Genomic DNA, 24,685 nt, shown 5'->3' on the forward strand with positions numbered 1-24,685 from the left:
TCAAAAGTCAGATGTTTATATGAAGCTTCAAAGACTATAACAAGTAATAGTAAAAGTTATTTGTAAAAATTTTGAACTCCAGGGGACCTCTTTTAATGTCTAATTTTGTGTCAGATGTGGGAGTTCATTTGTTGAATTGATGATACTGTATTTTTTGTAAAGATTTATTTATTTATGCATATAAGAACTGGGGTGTAGACCAGAGGTGGGGGAGGGTGAGAGGATTCTCCAGGGAGAGTGGGGGTGGAACAGGCAGATCTACTGAAATACACTGCTGAGGGGAACAGCAGGGAGACAGGAGAGGTCTGCTGAGCCATGTGGGTCAGGTCTCTGGCCAGAGATCAAACTTGTGCTGCAGTGATAGCTTGACAGCACTATCTTTAACCCTTGCACCACTAGGAAGGCCCGATACTGTGCATTTAAAGTATCATACAAACTGACAATGTGCATTTAAAGAGTGGCATCCCGCCTCTGGGGGGTAGTTTTCTCTGGACAGTGCCATTTTTAAGATACAGGCAGTGTTATAGTGACACAGGTGGTGCTGAATCCAGTGTCAGCAGCTGCAACACAGCCTGTGAGGTGAGGGTGTCCTATGCCAAGCGAAGAGATCCCTGGTCACACCTCTAATGGCAGAGCTCCCAGAGATGGTTCAGGGTCACTCAAGCCAAAGGGGTTCCCTATAGCTGAGGCACCTGAATTGCTGTCTCTAGAGTCCCTTGTTAAAGGGTTCTTTCCTGGCAGCCTGGATTCCTGTTTCAGTGTAAAGCTGCTTTTTCCCACCTTGACTTTGTGGTCCTTCTCTGTCCTGGAGGGGATTGGCCTGGCCACAGCAGGGTCTTTCCTTGGCTCTCCATCGTCTGTGCTTCACTGATTTAGTAGGAGGTTCTTTCTGTTGGAATCTGGGGTTCAGGGAGACCCCCATTGAGCACCTTGTCTTCAGAGGTAGCCCTAATTAAAAAAAATAAAATACAGCAGACACATGTGTGTGAGTGCGTGCACACACACATATGAGGAGGAATATACAGAACATAAAGAATTTTTACCCACTAATAAGGGAAAGTTAAAAAACTCAAAAGAAAACCGGACAGAGGATATGAATAAGGCATTCACACAGGACAAAACACAAACGGCCAATAATGGTATAGAAATGCATCATTTCACTAAAGGAACACGACCCCTGATGGAGTGGTCTTGTCAAACAGGCTGAACCTGATGATATTTAAGCTTTTAGACTGAACCACAAATTCCCAGGATGTTCAGAGAGAAAGATGCTAAACGATGTGCAGGGACTGCACCCGGGCACCCATCAAGATGGAGACTGCAGACAACTACAGGATAAACAGTCTCTTCCATCCCCCACCCCCCACGCTCCCCCTCCCGGCTAACACAATGGAGGAACAAAGAAAGTCAGGGTGAATCTAATGAAAAGAAACAAACCGATCAGCCATTGTTAGGCACGGGGATCCTAATTCAAGCAAACATTTTTAAAATGGTGACACTGATAAAAACTGGAAATGTGAAGTCTTTGTTGGATGTGAAATGATAAAAGGAGTAACTTGTTTTTAGGTAATAAGGTATCAAAGCTATATTTTTACATGTCTGTCAGAGAAACCTACGGGAATAATGACCGGTAACATGCGCTGTCTGAGATATGCTTCAAAATAGCCAGGGAGGGCCGAGTGGGTATGGATATTCCTGAAACCAGGCTGGTCCTGAGCTGCTCACTGTTAGAGGTGGGTGGTCTGTAAGGTTCCTTAACACTAGTCTTTCAACTTTTGTCAGTGCTTTATATTCTCTGTAATAGGAAACTTTAAAAAACGTAAACCTGCTGTGTCCTGCGCTTGTGCTCGGGCGGCCGCACCCGCCCCGCAGCCTGGGTCCTAACCATGCAAACGGCGCGAGTCCCAGGCGACGTCTCCCGTCGGGCAAGCCCCTCCCCGCCAAGCACTGAGCGTCGCGGCTCGCGCGATCAGCGCTACCAGCGTAGGTGGCGTCGTGGTTACCCCGAAACGGCCGCTATACCCCGCCGCGCCCGCCGCGCACTCGTGGGACTTTAGCCTGAAGCCAAGCGCACGCCCCCTCCCGCTCCAGCCCCCCGCCCCTCGGGGACCCCCCCCCGGGCGGCACCGAGCGCCCTCCCAGGCTTTCACCGCGTGTGGAACCTGGGATCTGGGTGCCCTTGACCCCGCGGCCCCGCCCCGCGGTCACTTCCGCCGCGTCTCTAGGCAACCGGGACGCTGGCATCTCGGCGGCTTCCCGCTCTGGGTCCATCGGGACAAACAGGCAAGTAGGACTCGCCTCCTCAGCCTCCAGAAAGAAGCCCGAAGCCTGGGACCGCCCCCCCCGCCCCGGCCGACTCCACAAATGGATTTCACTTGGTGACCTGGGAGGCAGGAAGAGGCCTGGGAAGGGCTGCCTGTGTTGCCCGATCTCCTGAGATGGCGGCCCCTGACGGCTGGTCTTCCCCCGGGCACAGAGAGGGGAAGTAACTCGTCCACAGTCACACAGCCAGGTAGGAACAGCCACACGGTGCTACCAAGAACCTGGCCCTGTCTCCCTTCTCCAGTTCCCCCACTTTCCCAGCCTTCTGTCTAGCAGGCTGGCTGCCCCCCAAGTGCCCTCCCTCTCCAGCTCCCACACCCAATCATCACCTCACCTCAAAGAGCCCAGCCCAGCTTGGAGGACACACCCCATCACTCAAAATAATTACCAACACCTAGGTAAGTGGCATCACTGTGCCTTCTCCATTAAGGGAGAATATCAGTTTTCCAGGTGGGAAACAAAGTTTCCAGGCACTTAGCAGGCAAGAGCACTGGATGGAGAGTCCACCTGGTACACAGGCTCTGCCGCCTCACCTGCCCGCGACATGAGCACACTGTTCATGCTGCTGATTCGGCGAGAGTCGGCGACAGGTGCCTACTCAGGCTTCCTCTTCTAGGGTGACTGTGAGGGCAAGCCTAGCAGGGAGGCTGTCTTGATTCCATACCTTGGGCCAAATCCATCTTCCTGGAACACCCTCCTCCCAGATAGCACTGAGTGGACCCCTTCACCTCCTCCAAATCGCCACCCAAATGCTTCCAGAGTGACACTTCCCCTGGCCTCCTATGTCATGAAGCCCCTCTCCCCCAATCCTGTTCTGCTTTCTGTTCCCAAAGCACTTTGTCCTCTTCCAACACTCTTACCATTTGCTTATGGTGCCTGTTTTTCTCTCCCGCTGGGCTGCTCACTCCTGGGCACCCTGCCTCTCCACAGGGCCTGCCGGCCGAAGCTGACAGGGTACTCCCCCCCACCCAAGCAGCCCCTACATCTCGTGGTGTGCCTCTGACCTGGGCTCTGCAAATCCCTCTGTCACGGTCATGAGGCTGAATGCAGGGAAGGGGTGGCAGCAGCTACCAGAACGCTGTGGACCAGATCAGTGAAACAGAATCTGAAAAAAAAAAAAAAAAAAAAAAAAAAAAGAACCTTGCCAGATTCTCCCTTCAGTGTGTCTTCACTGCAGGCTCCCCGTCACACATCGGGAGCCCCCCCCCCTTTTCTCCTGTTGGCCTGTTTTGTAACTGGCTTCTCTTCTGTACTTGGCCTTTTGAGGAGGTGAGAGAGGAGCGGCCTGACACGGGTTGGAGTCCACAGGGACTGCGCGGACGTTCGCGTGGAAGCCAAGTGTGCAGCCCACATGAGGACATCTCGGGGAGAGGTGCTCAGAGTGCCCAGTGCTCACAACTACGAGCAGCGTCCTGGGAGCACGTGTATGGAGGCGCAGGAACAGCCGCTCAGGCATAGTGGCTGTTCCCCAACATTTCGAAGCACTGCTTAGACTCCCCAGGTAAAAATGCGGCTGAATCTGCCTGTGTCAGAGGAGAGGGCACTGCCCTGCTCCCCAAACCTACCTGCCCACTGTACCTTAAGGCACCTCACTCTCCTCAGGTGAGGCAGGTGGAGATCCATGCAGGGAGGGCAGGCTTCAGGTGCATCCCATGAGCCAGCAGGGCATCTTATTCAAAGGCAGATTCCAGGACTCCATTCTGACCCTTTACATTAGATTCTGTATTTTAACAAGATGCCAAGTGACGTGTAGTTACTCTAAAACTCAGTATGACCCTAGATAATCTGAAAATCTAATCATTCTAGTCACAAATAAAATAACCAAGGAATTTTTTTCAGTTGTGATTCCTAAGCAAAGTCACATGGACAAATGCATATGGACACACATACATATGCAGACCCACACACCCACACATATGCGCCTTTATTTTTAAATAAACTTTGAAGACAAAGTTCTAGCATAGTATACTTTTAAGCTGAACTTTTATTTCCTGTCTTTTGAACTTTTGATTCAGCTTTTGACTGTAGAGAGAAGTATAATGAGACCATGAGCAGAGGCATTTAATGTCCCACTCAGTGCAAACACAACACAGCTCCACCTAGTCTTCAGAAGAGTATTGCCTTCATCTGTAAAGTGTACTGCACACTTACTGAGAGCTAAATGTTCAGTGCTTTACAAGTTTGAATTAGTTTAATCTTAGGTACCTATGACAAAGGTATTGTTACCCCCTATTTTACTGATAGGGCGACTATATCATGGGGAATTTAAATAAGTTGCCCAAAGTCACACGGCTCACAAAGAGGCGGGTTTGAATACTAGGTGGTTTGGTGCCGGAGCTTGTGTGCTTAAGCCAGTGGCCTCAGCCTGCTGGTCTCCCCAAACCAGCGACAGTCAAGGTTGGAGGCACCTTTTCTTTACAGAGGCTGCTTGCAGTAGCATGGAAGACTGCTAGCTCTCCTCCAGAAGGCAGTGGCAGATAATGACAGAAAAGGCTCAGAATAAAACAGATTTTAAAGCATCGTCTTCATTATTTATCACAAAGCTGGAAATCTTAAATATGGTAATGACCTGCACTGAGAACCTGGAGTTTGATATCAAAGAGGACATAGATTTCTAAAGCATTGGGGACTACAGGTTTCACGCCATTGATAATGTGGCTTGGTTACTAAGTATGCCACCGCTTCCAGTGACAGCACCAAAGAGATCACCCATCCCATTCTTAGGAGGACCAAGATGATGACCTCCTATGGGAATGGGAATGATTCTTATTCCCAAAACTCTTAAGTATGTTTAGACTATAACTTCTACAGAAAGCAAAAAATGAAAAGCAAAAGAACACCCCAACCTCACCTCTGAGTAACCTTTGCACTTGCCCAATCTGAAACTATGCTGTCTTTTGAAATTCTGATTCAGAGTTTGACTGTAGCCTTTGAGAGTTGTTCAATATTCAGTATTAAACTCAACAACAGCCCCTGCATTCCAGTTTACTTTCGGATAAGACTTGGCCCCTATAAGGGAAATGATTAGAAATAAATCAAGGGGTAGGGAAGATGGAGGCAGCCTGACACAGGCCACATCAGTCACCCACCCCAGGATTCCAGCACCTGCTATGAAGACAACCTTCTCATTCCAAAATAAAATAAATTTGACAGGAACAAAATAAGCTCTTGAAAATCTTACTTTCCAAGAGGCCCCCACTAAAGGGTCTGGAGGATCCATGGACTCAGTCTAGTTTGGACACAGCATGGATTCTAAAATGCCTAATGAGGTTGCAGTGATGGCTGAAGGCTTTTCCACACTCATCACATTCGTAAGGTCTCTCTCCAGTGTGGCTTCTCTGATGCTTGATAAGGAGCGTTCGCCGACTGAAGCTTTTACTGCACTGACCACAATGGTAGGGCTTCTCACCTGTGTGGATTCGAAGGTGCTGAAAAAGCCCTGCATTCTGACTGAAGGCTTTGCCACACTCCTTGCAGCGATAGCGCTTCTCTCCAGTGTGAATCCTCTGATGCTGAACAAGGTATGAGCTGAGGCGGAAGGCTTTCCCACACTCTTCACATTCATATGGTTTCTCCCCTGTGTGGATTCTTCTGTGTCTAATGAGGCCATTGCTGGCACTGAAGGCTTTCCCACACTCCTTACACTGATAGGGCTTCTCTCCAGTGTGGCTCCGCTGATGTTCAATCAGGCCTGACCTCTGGCTGAAGGTCTTCCCACATTCTTCACATTCGTATGGCTTCTCCCCAGTGTGGGTTCTCTGGTGCTGAACAAGAACTGAACTTTGAGTAAAGCTTTTCCCACATTTACCACACCTATGGCGTCTCTCTCCAGGATGGTGTCCTCTCGGCTTTTCTACCCTGCTCTCAGGTTTACAAGTTTCTCTGCACTTCGAATCCAAAGGAACATCTCTTTGGAGTCTGCTATTCCCAAAATATTCCATTTCTTTTAATACTTCTTGTTTTGATGCCAACTCCCGATTTTCAGACACAGTTTTACCATCTGCAATAATAAATGGATCAAATAAGGTTATCTCTTTCCTTTATGAAGGAGTATAACTCACAGAGTGGGAAATAGAAGGATGCACATCAAACACATACTTGTAGGAATCACAGCCAATAGTGTAATATAAAGAAAGGCTGAATGTGGCTATTAAGACCAGCAGAGTAAGAGGTCACTGGCACTGCTGGAATGTGGTGGGGGTCACCCAGGGAAGGCGAGGCTCCCAGAAAGGATGTGTGGAAGGTGGCACTACAGAGTGCTTTCTACAAAGCAGGCACTGTTCTACGTGTTCCACATATAACAACTCTTTATTTTTTTTATTTTTATTTATTTTTTAAAGATTTATTTATTTATGCATACAAGAGCTGGGGTACAGGCCAGAGGTGTGAGGGGGTGAGAGGATTCACCAGAGACAGAGAAGGGAGCAGAACAGGCAGATTGACTGAAATACACTGCTGAGGGGAGCAGCAGGCAAGTCAGGAGAGGTCTGTAGGTTGCTCCCTGGATGGCTGGGGAATCGAACTCGTGCTGCAGAGGCTGCGGGCAGCTTCATAGGTTGCGTCTTAACCCCTGCGCCACCAGGGAGGCCCTATAACAACTTTTTAAATCTTCAAAAAACTCTATGACCGGAACACTATGGTTATCCCATTTTATAGATGCATAAACGGAGAGCACAGGCAGGTTATCTGACCAGCCTAATGTCATAAGAAGCACTAAATGGCTACACTTAAATTCCAACCTAGGGAATCTGGCCCCAGAGTTCGAAGTCTTAAGATAACCCAATAGAGCCACCAGAGGTCTCCTACATGGGCCATCAACATCCTTACCTTGTTCTCCAAATTTGTGGGGATCGAAGGATTCACATTTGAGCTGTGTCACCATGGCCTGAAGCTGGATGGCTGTTGAGTCCTGCTTGGCCTTCGGGTGAACCACATCTTCGGAGTGCACTTCTGAATGCCTCTGCTTATGGTCTGGGGCCTGCAGGCAGAAAGGTATGCTTGGGTTCATAAGAAAGGCCTAAAAGAGCACAAGCTAATACCAATGAGAGAGACGACAGGGAACCAGATGAAGCACTCTGTAGAGAAACCGCACAGTGGAAGGCCTGGAGTTTAACTACACATGAGCAGACGGTGAGAAAAAGAGTTGCCCACGGTCAAGTGGTGGTTTAAAATACATTGACGAGTTTTTTGATACTCCTTCCTTTAACACCTGACCTAAGTCTCCCTCCCCTGGAGTGTGAACTGTACTTAACAGCTCATTGCTATGGGATAGACTGTGTGGTAGGTGTGATGGTAAATGATCCTGACACAGATATAAGAAGCACGTGGCTTCACCCTCATCTCTCCCTTGTCTCTCTTGGGGAAGGCAGCTGACATGTTGTGAGGACCCTCATTGAGCCTGAGGCAGAAACCCATGTGGCAAAGAACTGAGACCTCCTGTAAGATGGTCAGCGAGAAGCCGAGGCCTCCAGTCAGTCACCATGCTTGAAGGCCATCCTGGAAGCAGCCCAACTGGCCCCAGTCAGGTCTGGAGATAAGCAACAGAAACTGCCTGATACCTTCACTGCAAACTTATGAGAGCGCTTCATAAGTAGTTCCCCAAGTTCTGACTCACAGAAACTGTGAGATAATAATATTTATTTTCTTAAGCCATTAAGGCTTGGGAGTGATCTGTTACACAGTGACACAGACTAGCACTTGGCCACAGCCAACCAAGCCGGGTCACCAAATGTCACCCTGCCCTCAGTGTTCATTGCCCAGGAGCCGCCATCCTCTCCTCACCTGGTTCTCTGGCTCACAGAGCTCTCGCTCCAGATCTTCAACCACAGCCACGGCCTCCTCCCCACTCTCTGGATGCTGCTCCCGCACCCAGGCCTGCAGCTCCTCGGGCAGGATGGTCAGGAACTGCTCCAGCACCAGCAGTTCCAGGATCTGCTCCTTGGTGTGGGTCTCGGGCCTCAGCCACTGGTGGCATAGCTCCCGGAGCCGGCTCAGGGCTTCTCGGGGACCAGGAGTCTCTTGGTAACAAAAGTGCCTAAAAAGTTGGCGGGAGGTCTCCTGGCCAGAAAAGCTGTCCTCTCCAAGGTAGGGGTCTTGGTCCCAGACTGTGTCATCCTCCACCTTCACAATCTTAAGGCCATCTGGTTCTTCTGTTGAAGCCATTCTGGGATGAATTTAAAAGGCTCACTCTAGCTTGGGGTGAAAGGGTAACTGAGTTAAGATTCCCTGACTTAGTTTTCTTTAGGAAGATACAACTGATGGCAAATATTATGTATTAATGTACAAAATGATGTTCTGGAGGAAAAAAGCAGAGTATAGAACAACAAATATCACACTATCATTTATGATAATAAAAGAAGGTGGAAGATTTCATGTATATATTTACAAACTGGAGAAAGGGTAAGGCAGGATATACTCATGGCCCCAATTCTTCCCTGTTCTGTGCAGCCATGTACTTGGCAGTGCCCTCCCTCTGAGATCAGATCTGGTCAGTGTGACACTAGAGTGTGACACAGAGGGTAAAAAAGTGCTTGCAAGATGGAGCCCGCTCGCCCTTGCCCCTATGGTTGCCAGGAGGAGGCCTGTTGGCTTTCAGATGGTAAGACACAAGACAGAACCACATCATCCCACTGAGTAGATGAGATCATCCTCAGCCAACTACCCCTTGAAACATGCAGAGCTGCTGGGCAGCCCCGCTTGGTCAGCTAAACCCCACAGATCCAAGTGCGGGGTAGATGTTTACCACTCCACGCCGCCACCAAGTCCTGCGTTTGTTACAGCACAGTCTACGGCAAGAGAAGGGTGGCCACTGAGGAGGGACCAGGTAAAACTACAGGACAAGAAAGGAAACTTTTCACAGACTACCCTCAGTACTTTTCCTGACTGTTGTACCTTTTGAAATAAAGTATTGATTCCAAGAAAAAAAAAAAACAACGAAGTGATTTCACAGATGGGTAGATAGTCAATATATAGTAACTTTAGGTGAAGAACAGGACATACAAAACCAGTTAAAATATCAAATGATGAGTGCTATAATAGAGGCTTCAACTGCATATCCAGGGAGCAAAGAGCAGGAAAAAATCAGTCCTAGGTATGGGGCCAAAAAAGAATGACTTAGAATCAGGGACATTGAGTTGGACCACGTTAGTGAACATTATCTGCTATATGCTGTGGTGTTTCCCAAAGGTGACGTTAAAGAACTCACTCCATTCACACATGAGATGAGATAGAGTACTTGCCTGTTCCCTTTTAGGAAATCAGCTATCACCAAATTGCACAACATTGGAAAAAAAAAAAAAATCAGGGAATGTAACTGAATTAACCGGGTCAATACAATATTGAAGAAAGGTACATCCATAAATCTGTGGCAAGTCCCAATGTTGAGTCTTCCAGGCCTTTTGTTATAAGGTGTCTAGAGCTAGAGATGCTCATAACAGAACTATTTAGAGCTTAGGGGTGACAAGTCATGATGCTGCGATTCGCAAATATTAAGAAAATAAATGGATGCGACAAATACTGCGTACTTTGAACACTAGTTAAATTAAAGTGATAGGCTTATTGGCAAAACGCCAGACCCGCAGTAGGACGCCCTCTGGTACCGCCTCACCTCCGGCTCCTTATAAAGGTCCGCCCCCTCCAGGGGTCTCCCCAAGACCCCAACAGGGGCAGGGGCGGGACCTCCCACTCCCTCGCCCGTGTCCGGGCGCCATGAATGCGCAGAAGACCCGCCACGCCAACCCCACGGCGTGGCGGGTCGGGACCATGGTCTGACACTCACCTCCAGGGTTCAGGCCGCTCGAGACCCGTAGCGGCATCCAATCACCCCGACAACCGACAAACCACAAAGGCCGGAAGTGCGTCACCGTCCTGAGCCCAGTCGCCCAGCAAGCCCTGCCCCTCTAGGCGCCCTCTGGTCCTCTCTAGGAGCTCCGGAGGCCGCTGCGTCTTGGTGTCCACCTCGTTCCCAAGCTCGGAGCCCGAAGTCGGCCAGAATGGGCGCGAGGGCAGAGGATTTGTGGCCTCGGGAGTCTGGTGGTCACAGAAACGCTGAACGTCAGGGCTGGAAGGGCCTGTCCCCACCTCACCCATTCCTTCCCGAATCCGTCCTCTTGCCCTGGCGTCTCCTTCCACAAAGGGGAGGTGGGGGTGGGGGGGCAGGCGGTGAGAGCGCGAAGGTCTGCGGCTGCTGCTCGCTTTTTACTCTCCAAGTTTTGTTTTCTGGCCTCTCCGAGTCTGGGAGACGTGGGCATGTACACTACGTAAAAGGTGATTTGCTTGTGAACTGAAATCAGACCGCGGGTGTTTGTAAATCTATTAGGCTGGTCCCTGGGACGTGGTAGATGCCGTGACCAGAACTAGGCAATAAACGTACGTGCTAGGCGGGATTAGTGGCTGGAAAGCGAGGAATATTGGAGCAGGACAGAAGCAGTAGGAATGTCAGCGTAGAAGGGTTTCTGACTTCACACGAAAATATCATTTGAATCCTTTGTACTTCCTTCGATTCGCAAATGAGGCCAGGGGAGCTCGAGTCTGCACCCCGCTTTCTCGGGCGTCCCTGCTGGGAAATGCGCGTTCGAAGGCGGCCCTCCGGACGGGGGCGGGGCCGCGCGGGGAGGAGCAGACGAGCGAGCGCGGGGGGCGGCTAGAGAGGCCGGAAGTCGCCCGGCGCCGCCCCGCCCCGCCCCGCCCCGCCGGAGTTGCTAGGTTCCGGAACTCGGGGAGCGCGTGGTGAGTCGGGGTCACGCTTTGGGTGCCGAGTCCCTGGTGCGGGTTAAGATCTCCTTTGGTAACTCTCCTCCACCTGTTGCGCCGTTCTTTTGTCCCCGCGTTCGTGTGTGTGTGTGTGTGGGGGTGTGGGGGGTGTGGGGTGGGGTGTGGGGGTGTATGTGGGAGAGGGTGGGGGTGGGGTGGGAATGTGTATGGGATTTCTTTAGGAAGTTTACATAACTCGGTGGTACTGGAGGCGGCCTGGACTTCGGAGTCATACTCCGTGGTTTGATTCTTGCCACTGATTCTTAGCCACGTGACTTTTGGCCAGTCCTTAACCTCTCTGGGCGTCATTTTATCGTTTCACAAAATGGGCTCGTGCTGTCACTTCATTGGCTATTTTGTGAGGTTTAAATGACTTAATATGCATAAAGGCACTTAAAATGGCAGAGCACAGGGTAAACCAATTTAGGGATTTTCTATTATTGCTACTGTTGTTAGCATTATTTCTTGATGACGTATCATCTTTAGTGAGCGATCTCGGGAACCGGCTTTTCTTACTATTTCTTTGAGTGTTAGTGTCATTCCTCAATTATCTTTATAATGAACGGTTTCTATCACTTAGGAGAGAAATCTAAGCTATTCTGAAGAAGAGCCTATCCCAAAGCAGAGGCCCAAATTGCTTTGTGTTGTGTGCTGTGCTCTTCAGACTCCCAAGACCCTAAGACTTGGGGATGCCTTTTCCTTGGTTGCCTAGATTTACCAGGAGCAAGAAAGGCTTTTATGCATTGAAGATGGTCTGGGGCCCTTGGTGTCCAGAAGAAACCTTGGGTCTTCCTCAGTGCTGGACAGCTGACAGTTTTTTGAGCCTCCAGAAAGGTCCTTATTCCGAGCCTGAGTGGGTATCAGATACATATGCAACTTCTATTTTTCTTTTTTTTAAGATTTATTTATTTATTTATTTATACAAGCATTGGGTACAGTCAGAAGCGGGGGAGGGTGAGAGAATTCACCAGAGCCAGAGCGGGGAGCAGAGCAGGCAGAAGGACCGAAGTACACTGCTGAGGGGAGCAGCGGGAGGCAGGAGAGGTCTGCGCACCATGTGGGACCCTCCTCCGGTGGCTGGGGAGCAGCGGGAATTGAACCGATGCTGCAGAGGCTGCGGGCAGCTTCGCAACCCAGCGCTCAACCGCTGCACCACCTGGGAGGCCCTGCAACTTCTATTTTTCTATTTGTCACAATGAATAGTGGAAATGGAGTTCGTACTGACAGCTTTCGTTCCACTCCCACATTCTGGGGTTCACTCTAGATTTCCCCTTTCCATATTTTAACTCTTTTCCACAATGATGAGAACAAAGATGAACAATCGTTGATATATTTACTTATTTGATCAGCTCTTCCAGTTTGGAACTGATCTCCCAGTTCAACACCTCTCATTCTGCTCAGCTGGAGCCTGAACGCTGTTGCCTGACCTAAAGGTGTCAGGTGTTCCCACACAGGTGGGAACTCTGTACAGGTTGGGGCCCACTACAGGTGCCCCAAAGATGGCAGGTGCTGAAAATTGAATGGAGTCTGTAGCACAGATGGTGGTGGTGTATTCGTGTGCATTTCCTGCCATAGTTATCAAGTGCTCTCGTTCCAGTGCGGCAAGTCAGAGATGAAAGTGAGACTATCCAGTGGGTGATGTATCCTGCTGGGGAGGGGGGCAGATGGGTGCTGGGGAAGAGCCCAGTTTGGTTTGGGATGTGTTGATTTTGACTTGTTTATAAGATTTTAGATAGAACTGTCTGGGAGGAAGCCCTGGAGAGGGGCCAGCAGTCTTCAGTCCTGGAAATGAGAATTAAAATTTAGTAAACACTAAAGACAGCTTTGAGGAAGAAGGTAGGCAGAGAAAAAGGACAAGAAGAAAGACCAGAGCCTCCCCGGTGGCGCAGCGATTGAGCGCTGGGTTGCAAAGCTGCCACGCGGCCTCCGCAGCACCGGTTCAATCCCCCGGCTGCTCTCCAGCCACCAGAGGAGGGTCCCACATGGCGCGCAGACCTCTCCTGCTGCCCGCTGCTCCCCTCAGCAGTGTACTTCGGTCCTTCTGCCTGCTCTGCTCCCCACTCTGGCTCTGGTGGATTCTCTCACCCTCCCGCGCTTCTGACTGTACCCAGTGCTTGTATAAATAAATAAATAAATCTTTAAAAAAGAAAGACCAGAGAATCATACCATTGCTGCTAGTTACATTGTACTCCCCACAGCCAGGCTGCATGGTGAGAACTTAATATACAAATTTACTGGATCCTCACAGCGTCCCATCTGCTGTCACTGTCCCTGTCAAAGGTGCGAAGCCTTGAGTAGCTTACCAGGCCACCCAGTGCATTAGTCATGAAGCCCAGGACGGTGACTTGAGAGTCTGTACCTACCCTACTGTGAGAGGGGCTTAAGAAACAGGAGGGCAAAGCAGGAGAGAAGGGGGCCCTTTCATCTAGGGACAAGACCATTTCGGAAAGTGGACAGCAGTATCCACTGCCTGAGAGGAAGCCATGGGGACCGGAAGTTGGGAGGAGGCGTGTGTGGTGAATTCTGCCGGAGCCCATGTGGCTACTGGCCGTGCTCAGTGTGCGGAGGGTAGTGGGGGTGAGGCGAGAGTTGGGGTCCCCTGGACTTCCTTTCAGGAAGCTTGGCCTTGAAGGGGAGGAGAGCCTTGGAGTGAGGGGGTGGACAGGACCAGGAGCTTTCTGCAGGCTGAGATGTGGTGATGTTTTCTGCTTCTTTCATGTTTTTGAGGCAGAAGGTACGGATCCCCCTCAGCTCAAAGCTCAGAGGCCTGGGGAGGCTTCCTTTCATCTGGATATGAATGGTTTTGGGTTTTTTTTTAAAGATTTATTTATTTATTTATACAAGCACTGGGTACAGTCAGAAGTGTGGAAGGGTGAGAGAATTCACCAGAGCCAGAGAGGGGAGCAGAGCAGGCAGAAGGACCAAAGTACACTGCTGAGGGGAGCAGCGGGCGGCAGGAGAGGTCTGCATGCCATGTGGGACCCTCCCCGGCGGCTGGGGATTGAACTGATGCTGCAGAGGCTGCGGGCAGTTTCGCAGCCCAGCGCTCAACCTCTGCGCCACCAGGGGATGCCCCATGAATGGTTTTTTTTTTTTTTTTTTTTTAAGAGGCATGTATTTTTATTTATGTATTTATTTATTTATTTGTTTGTTTATACATGCATTGGGTACAGTCAGAAGCGCGGGAGGGTGAGAGAATTCACCAGAGCCAGAGCAGGGAGCAGAGCAGGCAGAAGGACCGAAGTACACTGCTGAGGGGAGCAGCGGGCGGCAGGAGAGGTCTGCGCGCCATGTGGGACCCTCCTGTGGTGGCCGGGGAGCAGCCGGGGATCGAACCAGCGCCGCAGAGGCCGCGGGCAGCTTCGCAACCCAGCGCTCAACCGCTGCGCCACCGGGGAGGCCCCCCATGAATGGTTTTTGATGTGAGTTTTGGGACAAGCCTCACATCAGAGCAAACTGGGAGCCTCACCCACCAGGTGTCCAGGCCTTAAAAATGTTCAGTCTGATTCCTCTCATCCCGGGCCTGCTGTCCTGTCTTTCCCCCTCCCTCATTGCAGTGCCTTCTGAGTGGTTAAGGACCTGCTGTTCATGTCTATTGCTGCCAGACAGCTTACCACAAATTCATTAGCTTAAAACAAGCTCTTTCTTATATCCCAGTTTGTGGGTCAGAAGGCCAGGCCAGCTCAGCTGAGTTCTCAGCTGTGGGTTAAAGTCAAGGCGTTGGCCCGGCGGGCTCTGGCCTGGAGGCACTGGGGAGGGGGAGCTGACAAGCTCATTGTGGTTGTTCGTAGAAATCAGTTCTCTGCAGTCAGTCCAGGCATGGGCCGCCACCTCATGCTGAGAGTCCTGAGGGGTAAGGCAGGGATCTTGGGGTCACTCAGAAGTGGGTGAGACATGGAGACGGCCCTCAAAGACTGAGGTGTTTCCTCTGACACAGCTGCCTGCAATTTCTCTCCTGACTAGCCTGGACATCTGGGGGTACGCTGCGTGTAGCCGGGCCCAGGCCCATGGTATCTGTGGTGGGAGTTTGTTGAGGGCAGCAAGTTTGGAGTCATGTTAAAGATGAAGCTGCAGAGGCACTTAAAGGCAAGGATGAAATCTTTGCAGCTGCTCCCCAGCGTTGTCCATGGGCTCCTGGGTAGACGAGGAGGGAACTGCTTGAGATTTCACTGGTTAATCGTGATTTCCCACTTCTAGGAATCTTCTGCAGAAATATAGCACCCAGCTGGAGTGAGACTGAGCACTGCCTTGGCCCAGGATGGCCAGAGAACTCCAGGAAGGCACAGGCCTGGATGCCCAGTGTGCACAGGACGCGATGGGGTTCCTGATCATAAAGGGGGAGGAGGAAGAAGCCGCTGCCTTAGCAGAGATGGCTGCTTTAGGAGGCGGCCTCCCTCCTGGTCCTGAGCGCTCCCGCCAGCGCTTTCGAGGGTTCAGCTACCCTGAGGCCGAGGGCCCCCGTGAGGCGCTGAGCCAGCTTCGGGAGCTCTGCCGACGGTGGCTGCAGCCCGAGACGCACAGCAAGGAGCAGATCCTGGAGCTGCTGGTGCTGGAGCAGTTCCTGACCATCCTCCCCGGGGAGCTGCAGTGCTGGGTGCGGGAGCAGCACCCCGAGAGCGGGGAGGAGGCGGTGCTGCTGCTGGAGCATCTGGAGAGCCAGCTGGGCCCGCCCAGGCCGCAGGTAGAGGCAGGTGTAGTGTCTGGCAGCGGGTCTGCCCCTTCCTAAGCCTCCGGGTCCCATGGAGGCAGTGCCTCGTGATCCAGAAGTTTTCAGGCTCTCTTGGGCAGCAAGGTGGAGGCCCCGGACCCTGTGTCATAATAGCATTTTCCAACACACAAAGGAAAGTACAAAGGGTTATGGGGAAACTTAGTTATATTGAGATATGGTTAGCAAAGCACTAGGCAAATCTGTGATAAAGTCACATGCTTTTTGAAATGAATGCAGGAAAGAGTAAGAGCTCGGGACTGGCCTAATCCCTGGGGTGTCAGAGTGGTGAGTGACTGATGGTATTTGCCTGGCTGCCATGTGTCAGGAAAACATCTGCAGTTTCTATTGCTGACAGAGTTCTGGGTGTGCTTACGCCACATTGTTTGTTGTTTCCACTCCTAAAGGAAGGAAATACTCAATCTTTTGAGAGCCTAGTAAAAATAGTTTTTCTATAATTCATAATCAGTAGTTCATTTTGGGGGAAATCACAGGTTCAAAACCTCTGGTGGAAAGTGAGCTTTCACGCGCATCTTCTTGCCTGTCTGTGGGAGTGTTCCCCCTTTGCGTTAGCTTTGCCCTGCGCTCTATCCTTCAGAGGCCCTGTGGCCAGAGACCCCTAACCCACAGTCAGGAGGTCAGGTGCTCAACTCAGATCCACCACACCCAGCCTGCAACAGCGCCAAGTTGTGTCAGGTCTTAGCACCAGGCTCTTCATTCTTTCCAGAGGACGTGGGGAACTCCGAGCCACCCTTGAGAAAGGACCTTAAATGTTATAATTTCACTATTAAGATCTGGAAGGAAAACTGAATTTTATAAGGATGTACCATATGTCACGGCCTGCGTTGTGAAACTCCCCAAGCCCATTAAGCTAGAAGTTAATATCCTCAATTTTCAGGTAAGGAAAGATCTCAGTATTCCTGAGAACTGAGCGCCAATTCCCAGAGTTTCCATAAAAGCGCAGTGTGTGAGAAGGGAGCAGAGTGATGGCTGGGAGCGTGGGCCCTGGAGCCCTTCTGCTTGAGCCTCATCCTGGCATGCAGGTCCTGGCATACAGTGTACTAGCTGGAGAGCTTGGATCCCCTGCTGAAGCTCTATGCCTCAGTTTCCCCACTACTAAAATGGGGATAATTGTACTAGCTTGAAGGTTGTTATCTGTTAAATAAGATAATCTTTTAGTGGAAACAGTGCCAGGTGCACTGCAATGTTTGATGAATACATGGAAATAACAGTTAATGGTGACTTCCAGGTCCCCGACAGTCACCAGGGGCAAGAGCTGCTACATTGCGAGATGGCCATGTGGACACCATCTCGAGGGTCCCAGAGTGGCCAGTTCCAGTCGGCGAAGGCTCTGCTCGAGTATGAACCTCTGGGATCCCAGCCCTTACCACATGGAAGTGAGGAGGACCTTCTGGGCAGTGAGTTCCTCATGCCTCATCCAGCGTTATTTAAGGGGCGGGCCCCTAACAGATCCATTGACAGTTCTTTTATAACCCCGTCACTGATGGACTTACACTGAGATGGAAAGTAAAAGACAAATTTCAAACAGTGGTGGAACACTTTCCCAACCAAGACCGGACAAAAATTAGCTGTGTTTTTTTTTTTAAAGATTTATTTATTTATGCATGTAAGAGCTGGGGTACAGGCCAGATGTGTGGTGCGTGAGAGGAGTCACCAGAGAGAGTGGGGAGCAGAACAGGCAGATCTACTGAAATATACTGCTGAGGGGAGCAGCAGGGAGACAGGTCTGCTGCGCCATGTGGGTAGCTCCCTGGCTGGGGATTGAATTTGTGTTGCAGTGGCTGGTGATAGCTTGAAAGCTCTGTCTTTAACCCCTGCACCACCAGGGAGGCCCCAACAAAAATAAGTTTTAAAAAAATTTGGGTTTGGAAAGAATTGGTTCTCCAGCATGTAACACAGATTATGGCGGCCTCCTGCATGCAGTCCGCGCCGGCAGTGACCCAAGTCCTGCTGCTGTGCAGCCCTGCATCCTGCAGGGAGATGCAGATGGACACACTCATAGTACAGCCTTAGGCGGTGGTGTCAGGGAGGACAGAATCTGTCAAGCCAGTCAGAAGAGCCACAGATGGGAGGATTATTGCTAATTAAGAGTATCAATCTCCCAAGCCCTAGAGCTGTTGTTAATAACACGAAACTCCCCCCACAGGATGTGGCTGTACATGTCCTAAGCAGGTGCGCAGACCCAAGACCCACCGCAAGGACACAGCAGCCACATGTAATCTTTATTTCCCAGTCAAGAAGAGTCTGGCCCACATACACTGTTTCATGCCCCTTTCGGAGTTTGTTGCCTATAGGGAACCCCGAAATGTCCTTTTACTTTCTCTATTGAATCTGAGCAAGTTCCATAACCAGACACCCGTGGCTGCCTTCCTAAATCAGCCCTGTCTGACTCTTCGTTTTTCAAAACCACAGCAGAATGCCCCCAACAGCTAAAAACATTTTAGCCAAAATTTAGCAAAGTCCAAAGGCTCTTCAGATGAGAAGCTTGTTTTATGTGGCTCCCATGATATATCTGACCAAGGATCCTGCCTTGGTGTGTGGCTCCGTGTCTGCAGAGCACGCACCTCTCAGGGCTGGAGCTGCAGGGAGTCAGGTTTAGGGAGGGAGCACACTCTATAAATTTCTTGCAGGAATTTATATTCCAGTTTTTGAACTTGGACTCCACAGGGCAGAGAGGCCGAATGCCAGGGCAGATCTCACCCAGAGATTTTCCTCCTTAGTTCTCCAGGTTCCTGGACTTGCCCCCAGATGGACACAGCTGGACTCGCCTCAGGTGAACTTCTGCCGGGATGCAAGGCAGGACTGCGACAGCCTGGTCTCCCCCGGTAAGGCGGGCCCTGCTCTCTCGTGCTTTCTGATGTCCTCTGGGTATTCATGCCTCCTGGGCTGCTAGAAGCTATTGCAGTTTTCACTGGGTTCAGAACAGTTTCTGAAGTGCAGAGATTAACCAGTCTGTGACTAGCTTTGTAACCATTGAGTCTCACTTCTGCTCGTCTCTCCTCCCAGCATTCCTGACGGTTGAGGGGTCAGTGAAGCAGATCCAGCTCATAGGAGATGTGGGTCTGGTGCATAGTAGGTGCCCGTGCTTGTCCACTCCCTTTCTGCGGCCGGCCTGACAGTGCACATTGCGGGGTCTCCTCGGGGAATGTTGGTGGGCGACAGTGTGTAGCTGACGGTCACCTCGGTTCCCAAGCGCGGTGTTGGAGCTCAGCGAGGAGGGCGTACACACAGGTCACCAACTGAGGTCTGGGGTCACACAGCCCCCTGGGCCCAGTGGGCCCTCCCGCTTAGGCTGTCCCCACCAAAGCCCGTTGTTTGGGGACCCACCTGACTGGGACAAGAGCAAGGGTGGCAGTCTTTGGCACTGGTGAACACTCAGTCCTGGGTGTTCACTTGGCTGTTGCTTCCAGAACACTCCAGAAGTCCCTCCACTTGCCTTGTTCACTGTGATCTCTGCCCAGTCCTTCAGTGTGGAATCTGGGGGACATGGGCTGCCTCCCCGTCTTAGAGCTCAGAGCCTCTGAGTGTCTGCCCAGCACAGACTCGGTCCTCCCTCCCCCCACTCCACTCTCTCCTTCCCACTTTGCACCTTTATTCTCAGGCCTCCTTCTTCCCCAGCACCCCCATTCTCACTCCTTACTCCTCTCCTTGTTCCTGCCTGAAACCCTCCCCATTGGCATCCATGACCTCTGTCCACTGCCTCCCTGGCCCTCACCAAGGGCCGTCCCGGGACGTGGTGACAGCTGCTGCCATTTGTAGTTTCAGGTGGGGACGTGTGCACTAAGCTAAGGGGCTCACCTGGGGACGAGGACCCACTGGAGCAGGAGGCCGGCCAGAGCCTGTGCCCCCCAGGGGGAGCCGCGGGCCAGATGTCTCCCTGCGCAGAAGTTGGTGAAAAAGAGGGCGGGTTCCAAAGAAGGCAGAAACGTGCCCTTGGGAGCAGGCGGCGCATTTGCCACGAGTGTGGCAAGAGCTTTGCTCAGAGCTCGGGGCTGAGTAAGCACAGGCGGATCCACACCGGGGAGAGGCCCTATGAGTGCGAGTACTGCGGGAAGACCTTCATTGGAAGCTCGGCCCTGGTCATCCATCAGCACGTCCACACGGGAGAGAAGCCCTACTGGTGTGAGGACTGTGGGAAGACCTTCATCCGGCGCTGGGACCTGGTCATCCATCAGCGCGTCCACACGGGAGAGAAGCCCTATGAGTGTGAGGACTGCGGGAAGGCCTTCATCCGAAACTCGGCCCTGGTCATCCATCAGCGCGTCCACACGGGAGAGAAGCTATATGAGTGCGAGGACTGTGGGAAGACCTTCACCCGGCGCTGGGACCTGGTCATCCATCAACGCGTCCACACCGGGGAAAAGCCCTATGAGTGCGAGGATTGTGGGAAGACCTTCATCCGGCGCTCGGACCTGGTCATCCACCAGCGCATCCACACGGGGTTGAAGCCCTATGAGTGCGAGGAATGTGGCAAGGCCTTCGGTAACAGCTCAGACCTCATCAAACACCAGAGGACGCACACCGGGGAGAAGCCCTTTGAGTGTGAGTACTGCGGCAAGACCTTCAGCCAGAGCTCCAGCCTTCTGGAGCATCACAAAATCCATACTGGGGAGAAGCCATACCGGTGCGTCGTGTGCGGCAAGGCCTTCCGGCGGAATTCCCACCTCCTGCGGCACCAGCGGATCCACAACGATAAGCCCGCACCACACCCCCCTGAGCCGGAGACATAGAAGCCTTGTTGAGCATCGCCAAGATCCACACCTGGGAGAAGTCCCATCAGTGTGATTTGTGCAGCAGAGGCTTCACCTGGACATCATAACTGGTCCAACACCAGAGGAGCCATGTGGGAAAAAGAATCCCATCCCAGGGCCTCTCTGGTGACACAAGGGGTTAAGATGCAGCTTATGAAGCTGTCCGCAGCCTCTGCAGCATGAGTTCAAACCCCTGCCAGGATGCTACCCACATGGCGCAGCAGACCTCTCCTGTCTCGCCCACTGCTCCCTTTAGCAGTGTACTTTGGTCCATCTGCCTGTTCTGTTCCCCACTCTGTCTCTGGTGAAGCCTCTCACCCCCACACCTTAGGCCTGTACCCCAGGTCTTGTATGCATAAATAAATAAATCTTATAAAAAAAAAAAAGGTAAAAAATGGAAGAGTCTTAAAAAAAATAAAGGCGGTCTAATCGCCCACTTCTAGATCATGGAAAGAATTCTTTGCACTGTGTTCTAGGGCAGTGACCTAATCCCTGTTTTGTACTTAAGGCTTCTGCCTGCACTTTCTTCCTGTCAAAGATCCTAATTTCACTTTTGCTTTTCTGTCTCTGGTGAATCCCCTCACCCTTATGCACATCTGGCCTGTACCCTGGTTCTTGTATGCATGAATAAATAAATCTTTTTAAAAAAGAGAGAATCCCGTCCCAGTGACCTTGCCTCTCCCAGGTCGACCTCTGCAGGACTCTGCAGGTGATGTCTCCTCTTGGGTGTCGGGCGCCTCTCACCAGCTCCAGCTCCTCAGGCTCTGGGAGAACAGGCCCACCCTCTGCAGCCGCCCAGAGCCCTTCCTGCTGCAGACCCGGGCCGTGGCTTAATCCGCCTTGGACAGCCTCAGCTGTTTGTCAGAAAATGTGTCTACCTGAGATGATTTATCTTCCACATTCTAGAAGGTGATCGGAAACACCTGGCTTACCAGGAGGCTGTGGGAGAACTGTCTGGAAGAGGTGGGACCTGGAATGGTTGGTTCTCACCTGTTGGACATGCTCCAGGCTGGCTGGTACCCTCAGCCAGCACTTTCTGCCCGCTGGGCAGGTGCTCTCCTGTGGGGTTGCTGCTCTGAGCCCAGTGTTGCCTGAGAGAATCCTGCACAGTCATCAATTTCTTGGGGGCTTCTGCCTACCCACATCCCCGTGCCTCATACACAGTGCTGTATTATATTTACTGGTGAGACGACCTTTGTAGCTCTGAAATCTGATGTCTAGATTCTGAGGGATTTCTCGCCAAAGCTGTTTGTGCCTGTGTCTCATTCTGAGGGTCCAGGTTGTAATTTGTGCGAGTACATTTTTGTCAAGCACATAGACTGTCAGAGTGGGGTGTGGATGGGGTATCCTGTGCTGGATAGGATCTACTTTCTTGGCCAGGTGAGTTCTAATGGGGATGCCTTAGACAGCTTCTTTACCACCATGTCATTGTGAATGTGGGCCCTCCACGAAGTTCCACTCTGCATTTTACTACTTTTTAGCAAATATGGTGAATTCTCTAAAGCTTTGCAGCTTGGTTCTTGCCTTTTATTTCACTTGGGCCTAACCAAGTGCTCCCTAAAGCAACAGACTTTGTCCTGCCCACAACCCTCCAAGCCCAAATGTATTGTAGATTGTGCATCAACACTTAGGCCTGGGCCTCTCCTGGTGGTACAGTGGTTGAGCGCTGAGCTGCGAAGCTGCCCGCAGCCTCTACAGCACCGGTTCCATCCCCAGCCCCCAGGCAAGGGCCCCACATGGCGCAACAGACCTCTCGCCGCGTCCGCTGCTCCCCTCAGCAGTGTATTTCATCAGTCTGCCTGTTCTGTTCCCTGCTCTAGCTCTGGTGAATTCTCTTACCCTCCCGTGCTTCTTACTGTACCCAGTGCTTGTATAAATAAATAAATAAGTCTTTTAAAAAAAAAAAAAACAACACTTAGGCCTGTTAAATTCAAACTTCTCCAGGGCAGCAGATTCATTCCACCTAAAGAATCAAGTTAACAATTAAAAAACTCAATTAATGGGCAGCAGATCCAGACAGACAGTTCACCAGGAAGGCTATCCAGAAGCTAACAGATATATGGAAAATGTTCATTATTGCTTTTAATAAGGGAGATGCAGGTCAAAACCACTGTTATCTTACACCTGTGAGAATAGCACCTGTTTAAAAAAAGTACTCCAGGAGCCCTGGAGAGCATGTGGACAAAGAGAAGCCCTATTACACCGATGGTGCTGATATTTTATAAAGCAATCTGGATTTACCTTAAAAAACTAAATTTGAAAAAGCAGTGTAACCCAGCAATCCCACTCTTGGACATCTGTCCAAAGAACATGGTACTACCAGCTGAAGAAATTGCATGTCCTACAGTGTCCGCTGCAGCATTATTTACAATAGCTAGGACATGGAAACAGCCTATTTGCCCAACGAGAGGACTGGACTAGGAAGATGTGGTGTTGCCACACAGCCATGAGGAAAGATATAAATGTTTCCATTCACAGCAAAATGGACGGATTGGGGGCCTCCCTGGTGGCCTAGGGGTTAAGTCTCAGTGCCATTACCACTAGGGCTAGAATTTGATCCCTGACCAGTGAGCTGACCCACATGGCGCAGCAGACCTTTCCTGTTCTGCCTGCTGCTCCCCTTAGCAGTATACTTTGTTCAATCTGCCTGTTCTGTTCCCCACTCTGTCTCTGGTGAATCCTCTCACCCCTGCAACTCTGGCCTAGACCCCAGTTCTTGTATGCATGAATAAAGGAAAAAAGCACTGGGAAGGGCCTCCCCTGGTGGCGCAGTGGTTGAGCGCTGGGCTGTGAAGCTGCCCGCAGCCTCTGCAGCGCCAGTTCATTCCCCAGCCACTGGTGAGGGTCCCACATGGCGCGCAGACCTCTCCTGTTGCGCCCACTGCTCCCCTCTGCAGTGTATTTCATCACTCTGCCTGTTCTGTTCCCTGCTCTGGCTCTGGTGAATCCTCTCACCCTCCCGCGCTTCTGCCTGTACCCAGTTCTTGTATAAATAAATAAATCTTAAAAAAAAAAAAAAACACTGGGAAGATGAGATGGAGATGGATAAAGGTAAGTTTCAGGGAAAGGACATTAGTAATTAAGAGCTCCAGAAAGCTGCCTTCAAGAATCTCTTTCTGCAAACATCCTTTCTCATTTTTCCATTTCAAAAAACAATGCTGTTGAGTTAAACTCAGATAGGGTCTCAAAAGGATGGACTTGAAACCTTTGGTTCCTCGGTATTATCTCTACCATAAACATACCTTGTCCTGTCCTTCATCCTTTGGATGAAGTTGAGCTTGGAAAACTGATGTTGAAGCTAAACTTTAGTAAATATACCCAAAGCACCACGATGACCCAATATCGAAAGAGAAGTTTCCAGAAGTATATATATGAATACCAGGGGAATAAAAGCCCTTGAGGGAGATGCTGAGTTACAACTCCAGAGCCATCTGGTGAATCCTAACATTCAGTTTACTGCTTTCTGTGCTTTTCCAGAAGTCTTTTCTGTTGTCAAGTCATAAATGCTTATCCCAACTCTTCCCACCTATGGGCTGCAAGTAGTCTGCAACTTCTCCAGTATAAACTGACCCTTCTCCACATTCTGGATATTAAGTAGGTCTTCAGGTCTCTGACATAGCTGCCCCTTGGTCTGTGCTTTTCACAGCCACTGTGGACAGAGCCCTTGAGTCTTCTGATGACAGTCATCTGAGGTCCACATAGCTGGCTCCTGGCATTAACTTCAAGTTAATGATTTCTTTGTGAAAAGAAAGACATCCCCTGCTCATGGATTGGAAGAATTAACCTCAAAATGGCCATCCTACCAAAAGCAACTTACAGATTCAGTGCTAGCCCAATAAAAATGTCAATGGCATTCTTCAAAGAAATAGAACAAATATTGATGAAATTCATATGGAACCACCAAAAACCCTGAAGAGCCAAAGCTCTGGAAAAAAAAAAAAAAAAGGAATGGAGGCATCACACTCCCAGATTTCAAACTATACTACAAAGCCATAGTAATCAAAACTGCATAGTATTGGAACAAGGACAGACACACAAACCAATGGAACCAAATAGAAAATCCAGAAATAAACCCACAGATTTACGGTCAACTAATCTTTGACAAAGGAGCAAAGAATATGCAATGGAGCAAAAA

The 24,685-nt window shown here is 50.6% G+C and overlaps 2 protein-coding genes across 6 annotated transcripts; one reads left to right on the top strand and one right to left on the bottom strand.

Moving 5' to 3' along the window:
- Positions 1-250: 250 nt before the first annotated feature.
- LOC119251802 (zinc finger and SCAN domain-containing protein 31) lies at positions 251-10,196 on the bottom strand. 5 transcript variants are annotated; one of them, XM_037519076.2, is made up of 5 exons: positions 10,100-10,196; positions 8,104-8,485; positions 7,150-7,300; positions 5,732-6,322; positions 251-948 (listed from the first exon to the last, which is right to left on the bottom strand). In XM_037519076.2, exons 2-5 carry the CDS (start codon positions 8,482-8,484, stop codon positions 707-709), a joined length of 1,365 nt encoding a protein of 454 aa, XP_037374973.2. In that variant the 5' UTR covers position 8,485; positions 10,100-10,196; the 3' UTR covers positions 251-706. The 5 variants fall into 5 exon arrangements, with proteins under 5 accessions (XP_037374973.2, XP_037374970.2, XP_054553986.1 ...); XM_037519073.2 differs by having other exon boundaries at positions 8,104-8,510; XM_054698011.1 differs by having other exon boundaries at positions 8,104-8,514.
- Positions 10,197-11,008: 812 nt separating this feature from the next.
- LOC119251795 (zinc finger protein with KRAB and SCAN domains 3-like) lies at positions 11,009-24,013 on the top strand. The gene is made up of 5 exons (XM_054697999.1): positions 11,009-11,049; positions 15,271-15,760; positions 17,028-17,196; positions 18,520-18,624; positions 19,559-24,013. Exons 2-5 carry the CDS (start codon positions 15,332-15,334, stop codon positions 20,527-20,529), a joined length of 1,674 nt encoding a protein of 557 aa, XP_054553974.1. The 5' UTR covers positions 11,009-11,049; positions 15,271-15,331; the 3' UTR covers positions 20,530-24,013.
- Positions 24,014-24,685: the final 672 nt, after the last annotated feature.

The sequence above is a fragment of the Talpa occidentalis genome, unplaced genomic scaffold (assembly GCF_014898055.3).
Source record: "Talpa occidentalis isolate TD23 unplaced genomic scaffold, MPIMG_talOcc4v2.1 talOcc4.2, whole genome shotgun sequence".
NCBI classification, from domain to species: Eukaryota; Metazoa; Chordata; class Mammalia; order Eulipotyphla; family Talpidae; genus Talpa; species Talpa occidentalis.

Excerpts from the sequence above, each read along its gene's own strand:
- LOC119251802 (XM_037519076.2), bottom strand. The coding sequence starts at position 8,484 with ATGGCTTCAACAGAAGAACCAGATGGCCTTAAGATTGTGAAGGTGGAG. Across the intron at positions 7,301-8,103 it reads TCTGTGAGCCAGAGAACCAG|GCCCCAGACCATAAGCAGAG; the intron begins GTGAGGAGAGGA and ends TTCTGCCTGCAG. Across the intron at positions 6,323-7,149 it reads CCACAAATTTGGAGAACAAG|ATGGTAAAACTGTGTCTGAA; the intron begins GTAAGGATGTTG and ends TTATTATTGCAG.
- LOC119251795 (XM_054697999.1), top strand. The coding sequence starts at position 15,332 with ATGGCCAGAGAACTCCAGGAAGGCACAGGCCTGGATGCCCAGTGTGCA. Across the intron at positions 17,197-18,519 it reads TGAGGAGGACCTTCTGGGCA|TTCTCCAGGTTCCTGGACTT; the intron begins GTGAGTTCCTCA and ends TTTCCTCCTTAG. Across the intron at positions 18,625-19,558 it reads CGACAGCCTGGTCTCCCCCG|TTTCAGGTGGGGACGTGTGC; the intron begins GTAAGGCGGGCC and ends TGCCATTTGTAG.